The following is a 15,173-nucleotide window of genomic DNA, read 5'->3' on the forward strand; positions in this document are numbered from 1 at the left end:
CCTTCCTTAAATAAAGAGACCAGTATTGTACACAGTACTCCAGATGTGGTCTCACCAATGCCCTGTGTAGCTGAAGCATAACCTCCATACTTTTGTATTCAAGATTTATCCTCACGATAAATGATAACATTCTATTAGCTTTCCTAATTACGTGCTGTACGGGCATACTAACCTTTTGCAATTCATGCACTAGGACACCCAGATCCTTCTGCATCTCAGAGCTCTGCAATCTCTCACCATTTAGATAATATGCTTCTTTTTTATTCTTCCTGCCAAAGTGGACAATTTTATGCTTTCTCTCATTATACTCCATTTGCCAAGTCTTTGCCCAATCACTTAACCTATCTATATCCCTTTGTAGCCCCCTTATGTCCTCTTCACAAGTTACTTTCCTACCTATCTTTGTGTCATCAACAAATTTAGCAACCAAACCTTCGGTCCCTTCATCTAGTCATTTATATAAATTGTAAAAAGTTGAGGCCCCAGCACAGATATCCCTGTGGCAATCCACTCATTACATCTTGCCAACCAGAAAATTACCAATTTATTCCTACTCTCTGTTTCCTGTTAGCTAGCCAATCTTCTATCCATGCCAATATGTTAGCCCCTACACCATGAACTTTTATTTTCTGCAATAACGTTTGATGTGGCACCTTATCAGATGCCTTCTGGATATCTAAGTACAATACACCCATCGGTTCCCCTTTATCCACAGCACATCTAACTCCCTCAAATAACTCCAATAAATTGACTAAACATGATTTCCCTTTCACAAAACCATGTTGACTCTGCCTGATTACCTTGAATTTTTCTAAACGCCATGCTATAATGTCTTTAATAATAGCTTCTAACATTTTCCATAAGACAGATGTTAAGCTAACTGCCCTGTAGTTTCCTGCTTTCTGTCTCTCTCCATTTTTGAATAAAGGAGTTACATTCACTATTTTCCAATCTAACGAAACCTTCCCCGAATCTAGGGAATTTTGGAAAATTAAAACTAACACATCAACTAGCTCACTAGCCACTTCTTTTAACACCCTAGAATGAAGTCCATCAGGACCCAGGGACTTGTCAACCCGCAGCTCCAACAAATTGTTCAGTACCACTTCCCTGGTGATTGTAATTTTCTTGAGTTCCTCCCTCCCTTCCATTTGCTCTCATATTCTATATTTTCCCTTTTTAGCAACTTTCTGGTGGCACTTTGCTGGCTTCTAAAATTCCCCCAATCCTCAGGCTTACTACAATTTGCAATATTATAAGCCTCCTGTTTTAATCTCATATTATTCTTAACTTCCCTAGTAAGCCACAGATGGATCATTCTCACTGTGTTTTTGTTTTTTAATGGAACGTATTTTTGTTGAACATTTTGAGTTGTTTCTTAAATGTTTCCCACTATTTATTTATCACCATACCTTTTAGTCTATTCATCTAATCCATTTTAGCCAGCTCTCCACTCATATCTATGCAATTGGCTTTGTTTAAATTTAAGATTTTTGTTTTGGACTTGAGTATATTACTCTCAAACGTAATATGACATTCAATTTTTTTTTATTCGTTCAAGGGATGTGGGTGTTGCTGGCTAGGCCAGCATTTATTGCCCATCCCTGTACTATAATGTAAAGCAGGGAGTATGGCATCTTTCTACTTCATACTCATTTACATGATTTCGGTGCGCAGCTGGCACGAACGATGTTGTTGAAGGGCTGTATGCTACAGCAGGGATCCAAAATTGATACTTGCTAGCAATACTTAAAGCTAATCTGCACTGCTTAAAGCTAGCCTGCACCTCTTAAAGGGAAGCTGCATTGTGACTCCTGAAAGTGCTGACATTATTCAGAATAGTGCTGTGCAACAAAGAACAATGGAGAACATGTGCACCAAGGTTTTGCGATGCTGTACTGCAGGTCTTGATGGAAGAGGTAGAAACAAGGAGAGCATTTCTATATCCCCAGGGGTCTAGTAGGCCCTCCAAACACATGATAAAAAGGTACTGGGAGCAGATAGTGGTATTTATATAGTGCCCTTAATTTGGTAAAATGTCACAAGGAGCTTCACAGGAGCATTATCAAACAAAAATTGACACTGAGCCACATAAGGAGTTACTGGAGCAGATAGCCAAAGCTTGGGCAAGGTTGTAGGTTTCAAGGAGCTTCTTAAAAGAGGAATGAAATATAAAGAGGTGGAGAGATTTAAGGAGGGAATCCCAGAGCTTAGGGCCTCGGCAGTTAAAGGCACGGCTGCCATGGTGCAACAATTCAAATTGGGGATGAGCAAGAGACAAGAATAGGAAGAGCGCAGATATCCCAGAGGGTTGGAGGAGGTTACAGAGATAGGGAGGGGTGAGGCCATGGAAGGATTTGAAAACAAGGATGAGAATTTTAAAATTGCGGCATTGCTTAAATGGGAGCCAACATCGGTCAGTGAGCACAGGGATGATGGGTGAACTGGATCACTTGAAGTTAATGGTTTGTGAGAGATGGGAGGCCAACCAGGATTTCATTGGTATAGTTAAGTCTAGAGGTAATAAAGGCATGATGTGGGTTTCAGCAGCAGATGAGCTAAGGCAGGGGTGAAGTTATGTGATGTTATGGTGGTGGAAATAGGCGATCTTAGTGATAGCACGGATATGAGGTCGGAAGCGCATGTTGGTGTTAGATACGACACGACAGTTGCAAACAGTCTGGTTCATCCTCACACAGTTACCAGGGAGTGCAATGGGGCCGATGGCTATACAATGGAGTTTGTGGTGGGGTCTGAAGACAACAGCTTCAGCCTTCCCAATATTTAGTTGGAGGAAGTTTCTGCTCATCCAGCACTGGATGTCAGACAAGCAGTCTGACAATTTAGAGACAGTGGAGGGTTTGAGAGTTGGTGGTGAGGTGATACTGGGTGTCGTCAACATACATGATGTCGCCAAGTGGCAGCACTTACATGAGAAATAGGAGGGGGCCTAGAATGTGATCGGATAGATAATAATGGAAGCAGGCAAGTGCAGTCCCATGCAGCTGGACGTCGGAGGAGATGTGTTGGAGAGGATGGTGGGGTCAACTGTGTCAAAGGCTGCAAACTGGTTGAGAAGGATGAGGAGGGATAGTTTACCTTTGTCACAGTCACATAGGATTTGCGACTCTGACAAGAGCCATTTCGGCACTGTGGCAGGGGTGGAAACCTGATTGGACAGATTCAACCATGGAGTTTTGGGAAAGGTGGGCACGAATTTGGGAGATGAAAGCATGTTCAAGGGCTTTGAAGAGTAAAGGGAGGTTGGCGATGGGGTGGTAGTTTGCAAGGACCGAGGGATCAAGCATTGTTTTTTGAGGAGAGGAATGATGATGGCAGATTTGAAAGGGAAAGGGACAGTACCTGAGGGGAGAGAACTGTTAACAATGCCAGCAAATGTGTAGGCCAGGATGGGAAGTTACATGCTCAGCAGTTTATTGGGAATAAAAAGAAAGTCTTGCATTTATATAGGGCCTTTCATGACCACCAGACGTCCCAAAGCACTTTACAGCCAATGAAGTACTTTTGAAGTATAGTCATTGTTATAATATAGGACATGCAGTGTTAATTGTATATTCATTGTGTTTGATTGTATGCAGGTGGTTGTTCACTTGCATCCCTATCAAAAGACACAGACTGAAATTGTGATTATTCGGTTAGGTGGTGTATGCTTGTAATATGTAACTGTCTGAATAAATATAAAAGTGTATAAAAATTTTCTCCATGCACCTGCTGCCATTGTCCTTTAGGTGGTAGAGGTCACGGGTTTGGAAGGTGCTGTCGATGGAGCCTTGGCAGTTGCAGCAGTGCATCTTGTAGATGGTGCGCACTGCTACCACTGTGCACCAGTGGTGGAGGGATTGAATCTTTTAAGGTGGTGAACGGGGTGCCAATCAAGCAGGCAGCTTTGTCATGAATGGTGTTGCGCCTCTTGAGTGTTGTTGGAGCTCAACTCCTCCAGCCAGGTGGAGAGCATACCATCACACTTCTGACTTGTGGTTTGTAGATGGTGGACAGGCTTTGGGGAGTCAGAGGTGAGTTATTCACCCCAGAATTTCCAGCCTCTGACCTGCTTTTGCAGCCATAGTATTTATGTGGCTGCTGCAGTTCAGATTCTGGTCAATAGTAACCCCCAGGATGTTGATGGTGTGGGATTCAGCGATGGTAATGCTTTTGAATGTCAAAGGGAGATGGTTAGATTCTCTCTCGTTGGAGATGGCCATTGCCTGGCACTTGTGTGGTACAAACGTTACTTGCAACTTATCAACCCAAGCCTGAATGTTGTCCAGGTCATGCATGTGGGCATGGACTGCTTCAATGTCGGAGCAGTCACGAATAGTGCTGAACATTGTGCAATCAGCAGCGAACATCCCCATCTCTGACCTTATGATGGAGGGAAGGTCATTGATGAAGCAGCTGAAGATGGTTGGGCCTAGGACACTACCCTGAGGAACTCCTGCAGCAATGTGTTGGGGTTGAGATGTTTGGCCTCCAACAACCACAACCATCTTTCTTTGTGCTAGATATGACTCCAACCAGTGAAGAATTTTCCCTCGATTCCCATTGACTTCAATTTTGCGAGGGCTCCTTGATGCCACACTCGATCAAATGCTGCCTTGATGTCAAGGGCCATCACCCTCACCTCACCTCTTGAATTCAGTTCTTTTGTCCATGTTTGGACCAAGGCTGTAATGAGGTCTGGAGTTGAATAGCCCTGGTGGAACACAAACAGTGTCACTGAGCAGGTTATTGTTGAGTAAGTGCCACTTGAATGCACTGTCGATGACACGTTGTGTTACTTTGCTGATGTTTGCGAGTACACTGATGAGGTGGTAATTGACTGGATTGGATTTGTCCTGCTTTTTGTGGATAGGACATATCTGGGCAATTTTCCACATTGCCAGTTAGCTGCCAGTGTTATACTGTACTGGAACAGTGTGGCTAGGGGCACAGCTAGTTCTGGAGCACAAATCTTCAGTACTACAGCCGGGATGTTGTCAGGGCTTTGCTGTATCCAGTGCCTTCAGCTGCTTCTTGATATCACATGGAATTAATCGAATTGGCTGAAGACTGATATCTATGATGCTGGGGACCTCAGGAGGAGGGTGAGATGGATCATCCACTTGGCACTTTTGGCTGAAGATGGTTGCAAATGCTTCAGGTTTGTCTTTTGCACTGATGTGCTGGGCTTCTCCATTATTGAGAATGGTGATGTTTGTGGAGCCTCCTCCTGTTAGTTGTTTAATCTTTTATCTCATCTGAAAGATGACACCTCTGAGAGTGCAGCAGTCCCTCAGTACTGCACTGGAGTGTCAATCTAGATCAGAAATGGGCAAACTGTGACACGTCGGCCACAACTAGCCCGTGGGAGCTTTTCATCCAGCCCTCGAGCTGCATTGAATTTTAACAATTATTTAAGTACTTCATTACTAAAAATAGTAAAATATAAAAACCCATTAAACCATGTCAGTGGGTTGATTTCAAGTTGAAATCCCCTATTGTTTGTCATTTATATAAACGGCATAGATGACTATGTGGGGGGTAGGATCAATAAGTTCGCGGATGACGCAAAGATTGGCCAAGTGGTTAACAGTGAGGTGGAGTGTCTTAGGTTACAGGAAGATATAGACGGGATGGTCAAATGGGCAGAAAAATGGCAGATGGAATTTAACGCTGAAAAGTGTGAGGTGATACACTTTGGAAGGAGTAATGTGACACGGAAGTATTCAATGAATGGCCTGACACTGGGAAGTTCCGAGGAACAAAGGAACCTTGGTGTGTTTGTCCATAGATCTCTGAAGGCAGAAGGGCAGGTTAATAGAGTGGTGAAAAAGGCATATGGGACACTTGCCTTTATCAATCGAGGCATAGATTACAAAAGCAGGGAGGTCATGTTGGAGTTGTATAGAACTTTGGTAAGGCCACAGCTGGAGTACTGTGTGCAATTCTGGTCGCCACATTATAGGAAGGATGTGATTGCATTGGAGGGGGTGCAGAGGCGATTCACCAGGATGTTGCCTGGGATGGAACATTTAAGCTATGAAGAGAGGTTGGATAGGCTGTTGTTTTTGCTGGAGCAGAGAAGACTGAGGGGTGACATGATCAAGGTGTACAAGATTATGAGGGGCATGGACAGGGTGGATAGGGAGCAGCTGTTCCCCTTAGTTGAAGGGTCAGTTATGAGGGGTAACAAGTTTAAGGTGAGGGGCAGGAGGTTTAAGGGGGACTTGAGGAAGAACTTTTTTACCCAGAGGGTGGTGACGGGTCTGGAATGCCCTGCCTGGGAGGGTGGTAGATGCAGGTTGCCTCACATCCTTTAAAAAGTACCTGGATGAGCACTTGGCATGTCATAACATTCAAGGCTATGGGCCAAGTGCTGGCAAATGGGATTAGGTAGACAGGTCAGGTGTTTTAATGCATCGGTGCAGACTCGATGGGCCGAAGGGCCTCTTCTGCACTGTATTATTCTGTGAGTCTGTGAAATAATTTTTCGTAGTCTACTAATTTATTAGGCATATAGGGCTGTATTTTGTGGAAGAGGTGGGTGTCCCGCCTTGGCCTTTTCATGCCCCCCTCCCAGAACTTTCCTCCATTGTTTGTCTGCCTAAGTGTTCCACATCGGGATCCCCGTCTCTTTAAAGACAGGGATCCCAATCACAGGGCTGGCAGCTCAGCAGTCTCGGCAGCATCACCACGAATGGTGGCAACTGCTGGTACTGCAGAGGCCTTGGACGCAGGCCCAGCCCTAGAATCCCGGACCTCAGGTAAGTGAGGTGGAGTTACCGGGGCCAGTCCGGAAGGCCTTGGTGAGTGGGGTGCAGCGTGGTGGTAGGTGTGATGTCCAGGGGGAGGGGGTCCATGGAGATGTAGTTTTTGCTGGCAGGGGTCCTCCATAGGCCGCAGATTGCCCACAAAGGAGTGACACCCCCCCCCAAGCCCACAGGGAGGGAACCTCATTTTACAAGGCGCCCTCCTCGTGTGGCGGAGGCACCCCCTGCCGCTGGTTAGATCCCAGTGGCAGCAGGAAGAGGCCCTTAAGTGGCCATTAATATGCCACTTAAGGGCCACAATTGATGTCTAGGCAGGAAGGCCATTGTTGGCTTATCACGCCTCTGGCAAAACCGCTTGGAGACAGGGTGGCGACAGGCCCTCCGCCCTCCACCTCTGTCGCGAGTCTATGGGTCCCCACCCCCAACCCCTCCACAGTGTATCAAGTTCTTAGTACCTGCTTTACATAGGGGAGGTACTACTTGGTTCTGTACTGTATGACGCTCTTCATCTGAATTCTGTTTGATTTGTGAAGAAAGAAGATAGTATATTATGAGTACATAAGAACACTTCTATATTTAGATACTGCATTATGATTATTGCGTACTTACGGAAATCAGAGTCTGTGAATGTGTTGCTGCAGTATAACATGCACATTATAGACTATCTGATTAATTGATGTGAAAGTTTTTGTGATATTCCAATCTTCACAAATTCATTCCTACCAGTCTCTCCTTCCCACCACCAAAAAAATCAACCTTCTTTCATCATTTAAATTGAATAATTTCAGATGTAGGGCTTTTTGTTTGATGTACTCCCATCCCCCATCCCACCATTACATAAGAGTTTTGTCAGTCTTGGCTCAATGGTAACGAACTCACCTTCGAAACAGAGGGTCATGGATTCAAGCTCCAATCCAGAAACCACAGCACACAATCTAGGCTGAGACTCAAGTGCAGTACTGTTGTTCTGTCAGAAGTGCAAAATTTCAGATGATATCTTAAATCGAGGCATTGTCCACACTGTCAGATGGGTATAAAAATTACATGGCATTATGCGAAGAGCAGCGGAGTTCTCTCTAGCGACTTGGCCAATATTTATCCCTCAACTGACAGCACTAAATAAATAGATTATCTGGTCATTTATCTCTGCTGTTTGTTGGTCCTTGCTATGAGCAAATTGTCTGCTGTATTTCTTTACGTTACAATAGTAACTAACTTCCTGAGGTTCTGAAAGGTGCTATATAAATACAACCTTTCTCTTGCCTTAAGAACAGTGGTGTTTGGCACACAATAATTCGACCTTTGAAAATTCCTTCCGTTAGTACATTCAATCTGTCTTCATGACACGTATGGATTCAGTTTACATACCCTTTCAATTTTCTCTTCTAAAACATTGCTTGCTGTATTCTTGTTAGCATTTCTGTGTCAGTAAGCATTGTTTGCATATTTTTTTAACTGCAACTATCCTTTGTGGACATATGTCCTGTGCCTCTACTTCAAAGGAATATTTATGCCTTGCATTTGTACTTCTTTTTAAATCATGGACATTTTTCCAGACCTAGTGCCAGATGTCCAAATGAAGACTATATTCAGACTGTCAGTGACATATTGTCATACTTTACACCATTTTTGTTTGTACAGTACCATCAACAATGTGCATTAGGCGAGCCTCCTTGCAAAAGTTTGCTTCCAACCACTGCTGTTCTGCTATTTTCCCACTGCTAGATTCTTGGAGCCCAAAATTCCACCCTTGCTGCTGGAAGGGTGATGGATAAACTGTGGTTGAACCCAGTTCTACTAGGATTCAGCCCCAATGATGCAAAATTCTAGTAAGGGAACCTATGGATGGATCAACAGTCGGTACCATCAATCTCAAGAGTGCTTGTTTGGGGGAATTCCCAGGCTCTCCGAGGAAATTCCATCTAGTCCGTTCTCTGATAGGCCCAGCCAAACTTACATTTGCTCAGAACTAAGCTCTGGTTTTGGCTGAGTAAAGGCTCCGGAATACTAGAAGGAGCAGATAATTGATCGTGGAAGGGTTCCATTACCTTGCAGGGAAACTCCAATAGCTCTTTTGGAAGCAGTAGGGTTGGGACTGCTCTGCTGCTGTGAGACAGTTCTTGGGCTAACATACAGATGCGTCGACATGAGCTTCAGTTGGGATATACGCAACTGATCCACATGTCCTGACCTTGCTAATGACCCTGTCTTCACAAATTGAGATGGCGTCAGCGAACTGTATTTTAACAACAGGCCCAATGGAATTTCAGTCCCTTGGATTTTTGGGTAAAGTAGATTGTTAGGTGCTTCAAAAGCATGCAAAGATCAATATAACAATTGCATTACGATTGGCATTTACTTTTTTATTCGCTCTTATGAATTTGCATTTTGTACAGTTACAACTTAGAAACTCAGTGCACTGCAAAAATGTAATTAATGGATGTATTAAAAGTTGGGAAAACATGCTTTTTGGTTATTATGTTATGAATTAAGGAAGGATAAGCTCCAGAGTAGGCCTAGAATAAGCATCAAAGAATATATGAAAGGTTTGGCTTCAACACCTGTGTGAATTTACAGCCTTACCATACCTGACCCTTGGGAGTGTGTTCTGTACTCAATTCCTTCTGATTATCTAGCACACCCATAAAACAAGAGGGAAAACAAGAGCTAAAAACAAGCAACACTAGCTCATAAGCACATAAGAAAAGATTTTTAATCAAAGAAGGAGAACTAGATGTTACAAAAGTTGATATAAAAAATGCATTCATCATCTCCAAGGTTCAAGATTCAAACTCAGCTCTGGGAATAGGCATTAAAAATTTACAAAATCCAGATGTTTTTGTAGCAGATGTTCTGCCATGTATATTCCTAAGAAAACAGTCTTAAAAGTTTAATTTACAGGGAAATAAATCCGGCTTAGGGACATGAAGTAATTTTCTCTTTGTTGGCTGTGTAAAACTATTCCAATCTTGACATCTGATTTGTGCATACTTGGCTCTGAGGGAGATGGGCAGGAGTTTATAGCACTCCTGTGGGTCCTTAAGAATGGAAATTAAATTATTTCCACACCAGTTTCATCGCACTGGATTAGTGACATCAATCGCCCCAAAATATGGGATAAATCAGAAATTTTTTGGAGTACAAAGGAAGAACATTACAGTAGAAAATCTGCTTTGTTTGCTATCTGTGGCAAAATCATAGCACATTTCCAATTTCTGTATAAAAAGCGAAGGATATCTTTCCTCTGTGTGTTGAAATAGAATTCTGAATTATGTGTCTCATTAAGGATGGCCATAATTCATTTTGAGCTTTATCACTTATGAGTAGTAGTTTTTTTTTAGTCAACCTGGTGTCTGGCATGCATGAAAACCCATCACCAAGCTTAACAGTCTCCTAACCGAACTGCTGAGAATCGACAAGTAGAGTTTCCATTTACATGATATCAAATGCAGGCTGCCCCCATAGGAATAGATCACACTTAATGTAAGCTCAAAAATGTAGGCACAGGTTGACAAGAATCAAGACTTGGAGAGCCTCGAGTATGTATAGGGGTATTGCTGGAATTTAATCAGCTGACTGTACTGTTTACCAGCACAGAGCACTGGTATATTCTACCTCTTGTCTAGCTAAAACCACATTATTCATCAGTGCATTTAATGCAGAGTTATCTGGATTTCATGGGGAGGAATCAGAGCTCCCAAAAATATGTGTATCTGTCTAGGTCCAATTAATGAATCATCAATATCACCTCAAAATGCTGCTGAACTGCCTGGCTCAAGTATCAAATTACCAGAACTGACCTCTGGTAAACCTGTGCAGTAACAGTGAATTTTAAATCGAACTCCCAAATGCACTGTGGTAGCATGATTTGAATATGTTAATGACGGACCTACCTCTCCATGGTGTGACTCTTGGACTTCCCAATATCTGTTGGCATCAAAACGGCACCAGGTGTGAGTGTGTTGGGTTAGACTCATTTTTTCCACGTTTCACAATTTAAGCTTCCCCATACTGGTCCTTTCCCGCCCACCATCATGGGAGCTATATATAAAGGTCATCATCTCTCCAAGGAGGATAGTCACTAGGTGGCCATTAGAGTCAGAGTCATTTACGGCATAGAAGGAGGCTATTCAGCCCATCGCGTCCATGCTGGCTCTCTGCAGAGCAATCGAGTCAGTCCCACACTCCCGCTCAATCCCCATAGCCCTGAAATTTTATTTCCTTCAAATGCCTAACCAATTTCCTCTTGAAACCATTGATTGTTTCCACTTCCACCACCCTTGTGGGCAGTGAGTTCCAGGTCATTACCACTCACTGTGTAAAAAAGTTCTTCCTCATATTCCCCCTGCATCTCTTGCCCAAAACCTTCAATCTGTGTCCCCTAGTCCTTGTACCATCAGTTAATGGGAACAGTTTTTCCTTGTCTATCTAAGCCTGTCATAATCTTGTACACTTCTATCAAATATCCCCTCATTCTCCTTTGCTCTGCGGAGAACAACCCCAGATTTTCCAACATAACCTTGTAACTAAAATCCCCCATCCCTGGAACCATTCTGGTAAATCTCCTCTGCACCCTCTCAAGGACCCTCACATCCTTCCTAAAGCGGAGTGACCAGAAGTGGACATAATACTCTAGTTGGGGCCTAAAGAGCTTTTTAAAGGTTCAGCATAGCTTCCCTGCTTTTGTATTCTCTGCCTCTATTTATGAAGCCCAAGACCACATCTGCTTTGCTAACCACTCTCTCCAATATGTCCTGTCAACTTCAAAGATTAATGCACATGGACCCCCAGGTCCCTCTGTTCCTGCATAGTCTTTATAACTGCACCATCATTTTGCCTCACCCAATCCCTTCTGCCAAAATGCATTACTTCACATTTGTCTGTATCAAATTCCATCTGCCACCATTCTACTAGCCTATTTATGTCCTGTTGCAGGCAGTTCATATCATCCTCACTGTTTGCCACTCTTTCAAGTTTGGTATGTTTGGCAAATTTTCAAATTCTACTCTGTATTCCAAGATCCAAGTCATTTATATATAGTATAAAAAGCACTGACCCTTGAGGAACACCACTGTCTACCATCCTCCAGTCTGAAAAACAACCGTTTACCACAGAGAAGAAGGGTCACTGACATGAAACGTTAACTCTGCTTCTCTCTCCACAGATGCTGCCAGACCTGCTGAGTATTTCCAACATTTCTTGTTTTTATTTCAGATTTCCAGCATCCGCAGTATTTTGCTTTTATTTACCACAACTTACTGACTTTAAACCTGTTTTTTTATCCAATTGGGCACTGACCTTCCTATTCCATGAGCCTCAATTCTGTTAACCAGCTCGTTATGTGGTACTTCATCAAACATTTGCTTAAAATCCATATAGGCAACATCCATCAGATTTCCTTGATCAACCAATTTAGGCAATAATTGTAAACCATATTGCATAAAAAAAGTTCAGAACCTTTTGTAGAGAGTGGAAATGGCTTTAATAGTTAAAACAAAAATAATATATTAGAAAGTTGTTACAGGCCTGAAATCGACAATCCTTTTGGGGCAAATGTGGTGCAGTTTTGGTGCAGGTGACCAGAGGTTGGGGCATAATTTGAGTTAGAACCATAGGAAAATTATGGCACAGAAGGAGGCTATTCAGCCCATCGTGTCTGCACCAGCTGAAAAAATCTAGCCGCCCAATCTAATCCCACCTTCCAGCACCTGGTCCATAGCTTTGCAGGTTACAGCACTTCTGGTGCATTCCAGGTAGCTTTTAAAAAAGTTGAGGGTTTCTGCCTCCACCACCATCTCTGGCAGTGAATTCCAGATGCCCACCACCCTCTGGGTGAAAAAGTTTTTCTTCATGTCTCCTCTAATCCTGCTACCAACCACCTTAAATCTGTGTCCCCTGGTAATTGGCCTCTCCGCTAGGGGAAACAGGTCCTTCTTGTATACTCTATCTAGGCCCCCTCATAATTTTGTACACCTCAATTAAATCACCCCTCAGCCTCCTCAGTTCTACGGAAAACAACCCTAGCCGATCCAATCTTTCCTCATAGCTGCAACTTTCAAGCCCTGGCAACATTCTTACAAATCTCCTCTGTACTCTCTCCAGAGCAATTGTGTCCTCCCTGTAATGTGGTGACCAGAACTGTATACAATACTCCAGCTGCAGCCTAACCAGCATTTTATGCAGTTTCAGCATTACATCCCTGCTTTTGTATTCTATAACTCGGCCAATAAAGGAAAGCATTCTTCACCACTCTATTTACCTTTCTGCCACCTTCAGGGACCTGTGGACATGCATTCCTTCTACCCCTTTCAATATCCTCCTGTTTATTGTGTATTCCCTTGCTTTGTTTGTCCTCCCCAAATGCTTTACCTTACACTTCTCCAGATTGAATTCCATTTGCCACTTTTCCACCCACTCAACCAAACCATTGATATCATTCTGGAGTCCACGGCTATCCTCTTCACTATCAACTACACGGCCAATTATTGTGTCATCAGCAAGTTTCTCGATCATGCCATCATTCTGAAATTTCATGCTAAATTCCAGTGGACTTGGAGGCATCTATGCAAATGACAAGATATTGAGGGCAAAAGCTGCTGTTCCAGGCATTTTACCACTCACACCAAAATTCCACTAGTCTTAAGTCTGTAGAAAAGAGCCATAAATTGCCTGCATGACTTGTCAAATTGGTAGCACTGCAGTTTGTTAAATCTTCTGAGATATAGTGGCTGAGTGGAGCTTGGACTTTGCTGTGACTCTTGCATTCTTTCTCAGCTCCTTCAAGATGGTCTTCAGTACCTCATTGTAAGTATGATGATCACTCAGCATTCTTCCAAAGCAGGAGGCTCATTCAGCATTTTCAGAGAACTGAGCCCACAGACTCTGAAGCCAGAGACTGCCGTTTGCAGAGCTTTGGCTCTTCTCTGTCAGATCCCACTTTCACCTCTGGTTCCATTCGAAAGTTCATGTGTTGCATCTCACCCAATGAAAAAAAACACATTCGAATAGTCTACATCATCCTTGGGTGGGGTTCTCTGAGTTGGTGAACAGAAATGAGATGGTAAATGTTGGAGTGGGCTAGGATGTGACTGCTTGGGCAGAGGTTGAAAAGCAGAGTCTGCAGCAGCTCCTCTGCCCAGTAGACTTAAAAAAGCTCTTGGTCTTCTATACATCGGCCTCAATGCCAAGAAAACATCTGTGTTGCAATGTCCAAGAGGGAGTAAAAGAGCGGTAAGTTTACCCCTTGAATTTTAATTCCTGTTTTGCCCAGTTTCTGCTAAGTGGAGGGAGTTTAAATGGCCCCTAATGTCCCTTTAAGCTAGTTGGACAGATGTAGACAGGCCTGATTGCCTGATATTTAGTTATGTCAAAGTTTTTGTCAGTATTTGTGGAAATTATCACATTATCAAATTATACATTTTTTAATACACTACTAATGCTGTGATATATATTTGAACTACAAAGATACTCATATGTAGCATTGTTGAGCAAATAGTTTGAATCATTATTATTTCATTCATGATAATTTAGTACAATGAGGATTCATTGTCAAACTAATCTCTGTTTTATTTTGTTCAGTTTGCTGAATCTAGTTTACTGTTTTTCTTTTGTTTTACAGCTTGTTGTTAATGCTTTGGTTGCTTCAATCCCATCGATTTCCAATGTAATGTTTGTATGTCTCGTTTTCTGGCTGATATTTGGCATTGTTGGTGTTCAGATCTTTGGTGGAGCCTTCTTTCAATGTGTGGATGAAAATGACAAGCGTCTTCCCATTAGTATTATAAATAATCGATCTGAATGTGATGCATATCGGGATATTGGGTACCAGTGGGTCAACCCCAAGATTAACTTCGATAATGTATTAGCTGCTTACATGGCTCTCCTGCAGGTGGTAAGTAAGCAAAAATACATTTGCTCAGGATCTTCCATATAGACTTTAAGCTATTTTGTATTTAAACATAATTTAAGAAAGATTTGTGAAAGGAATTTATATCAATTGTAAATGTCTAACAAGGTTGTGACCTTTTTGGTATGACAACTCAAGGGACAGTGTGGAAACTATTTATAAATTTTCTTTTCTTTCTGGCATTAGTGCATCCATTTATAGAATAGCAAATCTTGGAAGAAATCATAAAGCATGTTGCTCCAGGGTGTTACTAAAATTGTTAATGTCATTAACCTTTACTTATAATTAGCTTTAAATAATGACGTGGAAAGAACATCTTTGTGCATGATTTATGTCCTCTAACTATAAAAGTAACTCATACACTGGCGCAATTTATAGTCAAATCTTATGACAAATGCATAAATGAAATGTATTAAATGTTTTTCTATGATGGATATTATCATTATTGCTAATAGTCCCTTTTGTACTGGAGATACCAAATTGGCTTGTTCTAGTGA

General features: G+C 42.5%; 1 protein-coding gene across 1 annotated transcript in view; it reads left to right on the plus strand.

The window, feature by feature from the left end:
- Positions 1 to 15,173, plus strand: part of LOC137355739 (sodium channel protein 1 brain-like) — a 234,690-nt gene that overhangs the window by 143,342 nt on the left and 76,175 nt on the right. The window contains exon 20 of the mRNA XM_068021614.1: positions 14,389 to 14,661. Within this exon, the coding sequence (XP_067877715.1) occupies positions 14,389 to 14,661 (273 nt within the window). The remainder of the gene's footprint in view (positions 1 to 14,388; positions 14,662 to 15,173) is intronic.

The sequence above is a fragment of the Heterodontus francisci genome, chromosome 1 (assembly GCF_036365525.1).
Source record: "Heterodontus francisci isolate sHetFra1 chromosome 1, sHetFra1.hap1, whole genome shotgun sequence".
Taxonomy (NCBI): Eukaryota; Metazoa; Chordata; class Chondrichthyes; order Heterodontiformes; family Heterodontidae; genus Heterodontus; species Heterodontus francisci.